The 1,247-nt window shown below is 48.3% G+C and overlaps 1 protein-coding gene across 1 annotated transcript in view; it reads right to left on the minus strand.

The window, feature by feature from the left end:
- Positions 1-1,247, minus strand: part of xylt1 (xylosyltransferase I) — a 75,694-nt gene that overhangs the window by 14,669 nt on the left and 59,778 nt on the right. Inside the window, exon 8 of the mRNA XM_042087425.1 lies at positions 508-773. Within this exon, the coding sequence (XP_041943359.1) occupies positions 508-773 (266 nt within the window). The remainder of the gene's footprint in view (positions 1-507; positions 774-1,247) is intronic.

A 1,247-nucleotide genomic window follows, 5' to 3' on the forward strand; every position in this document is an offset into this window, starting at 1 on the left:
ACTGTAATCTCATAGCCTATTTTCAAATCTTAAGCATACTAGCTCACGCCTACATTCAGGCACGGTGCCTGAACACTTTAAGCCCTGTATCTCTCAATTCAGTTTTAGTTATAGGGCACCACATCATGTAAGAATACTTCTCAAGGCCCAGCTTGATCATAAATCTCGACCCCGTTCTCTCTGGGGTTAGATTGACACTCTGTGGCTTTCTCTTCTCCCTCTACGTGTCATGGTCCACTGACCTGCAGCTGTTGTCGCTGGGATTGCCATGTCGACCATTAATAAACAACCATAAACTACCTGGATGCTATTGACACCGAATCCCACCGCTGACTTCACAGTGATAGTGCATCTCCCTCAGAGCGTTGCAGCCCACTGACCTGCAGCTGTTGTCGCTGGGGTTGCCTTGGCAACGCCGATAACAAACTACCTGGTTGCTATGAACGCATCCGACAGTGATGTGTGGCGTTGTCTCGCGTGCCCCCCAGAGCGTTGCGGCGCACTGACCTGCAGCTGTTGTCGCTTGGCTCTCCCTGCAGGGAGCCGGCGGCTCGGGAGAGGCCCATGCGGGCGAAGGCGTGGTAGTGCGTGAGCTGCGTGTCCGTCAGGCTGCGCACGCCGTCTGGCTCGTCGAAGATGTTCTCCCAGTAGGCGCGCAGACCCGGCGTGCCCTGAGGGAAGCCACCGAACAGGAAGGCGTCCAGCTGGTTGACGATCTCCTGGTTGACGCTGGCCTCGAACTTACGGGCAAAGAAGGTTGGCCGTGTCGTTTGCTACAGAGCCAATGACAGATAGAGGAAGAGAGAGAGAGAGAGAGAGAGAGAGAGAGGAGAGAGAGAGAGGAGAGAGAGAGGAGAGAGAGAGAGAGAGAGAGAGAGAGAGAGAGAGAGATTACTGTCTATCCTGCATTTGTTCCAATTTTTCGACATTTCAAATTTATATCACAAGTTTATGTGCTGTTTTATTTCCATTCAACTTTTAATGTGCTCTTTGACAATTTTAATAAGAAATCCTGACTGGAAACACAAAATTGAAATTCGCATAAAATCTTCTAATGCTTTTAATGTGGATTAACTCTTGATTTGCAACCGGAATCGGAAACTCAGACCATTTACTTGCATTAAGTTGCATTTCTACCTACATTTTGACATTATGACAATCATTCATCACCACCGCAGTTTAGAACTGGAAGTTTTGTTGAAGTTTCATGAATACGCATAAAAAATGCAAAGAATGGAAACCCAGCT

This window comes from Alosa sapidissima, chromosome 3 (genome assembly GCF_018492685.1).
Source record: "Alosa sapidissima isolate fAloSap1 chromosome 3, fAloSap1.pri, whole genome shotgun sequence".
In the NCBI taxonomy this organism is placed as follows: domain Eukaryota; kingdom Metazoa; phylum Chordata; class Actinopteri; order Clupeiformes; family Clupeidae; genus Alosa; species Alosa sapidissima.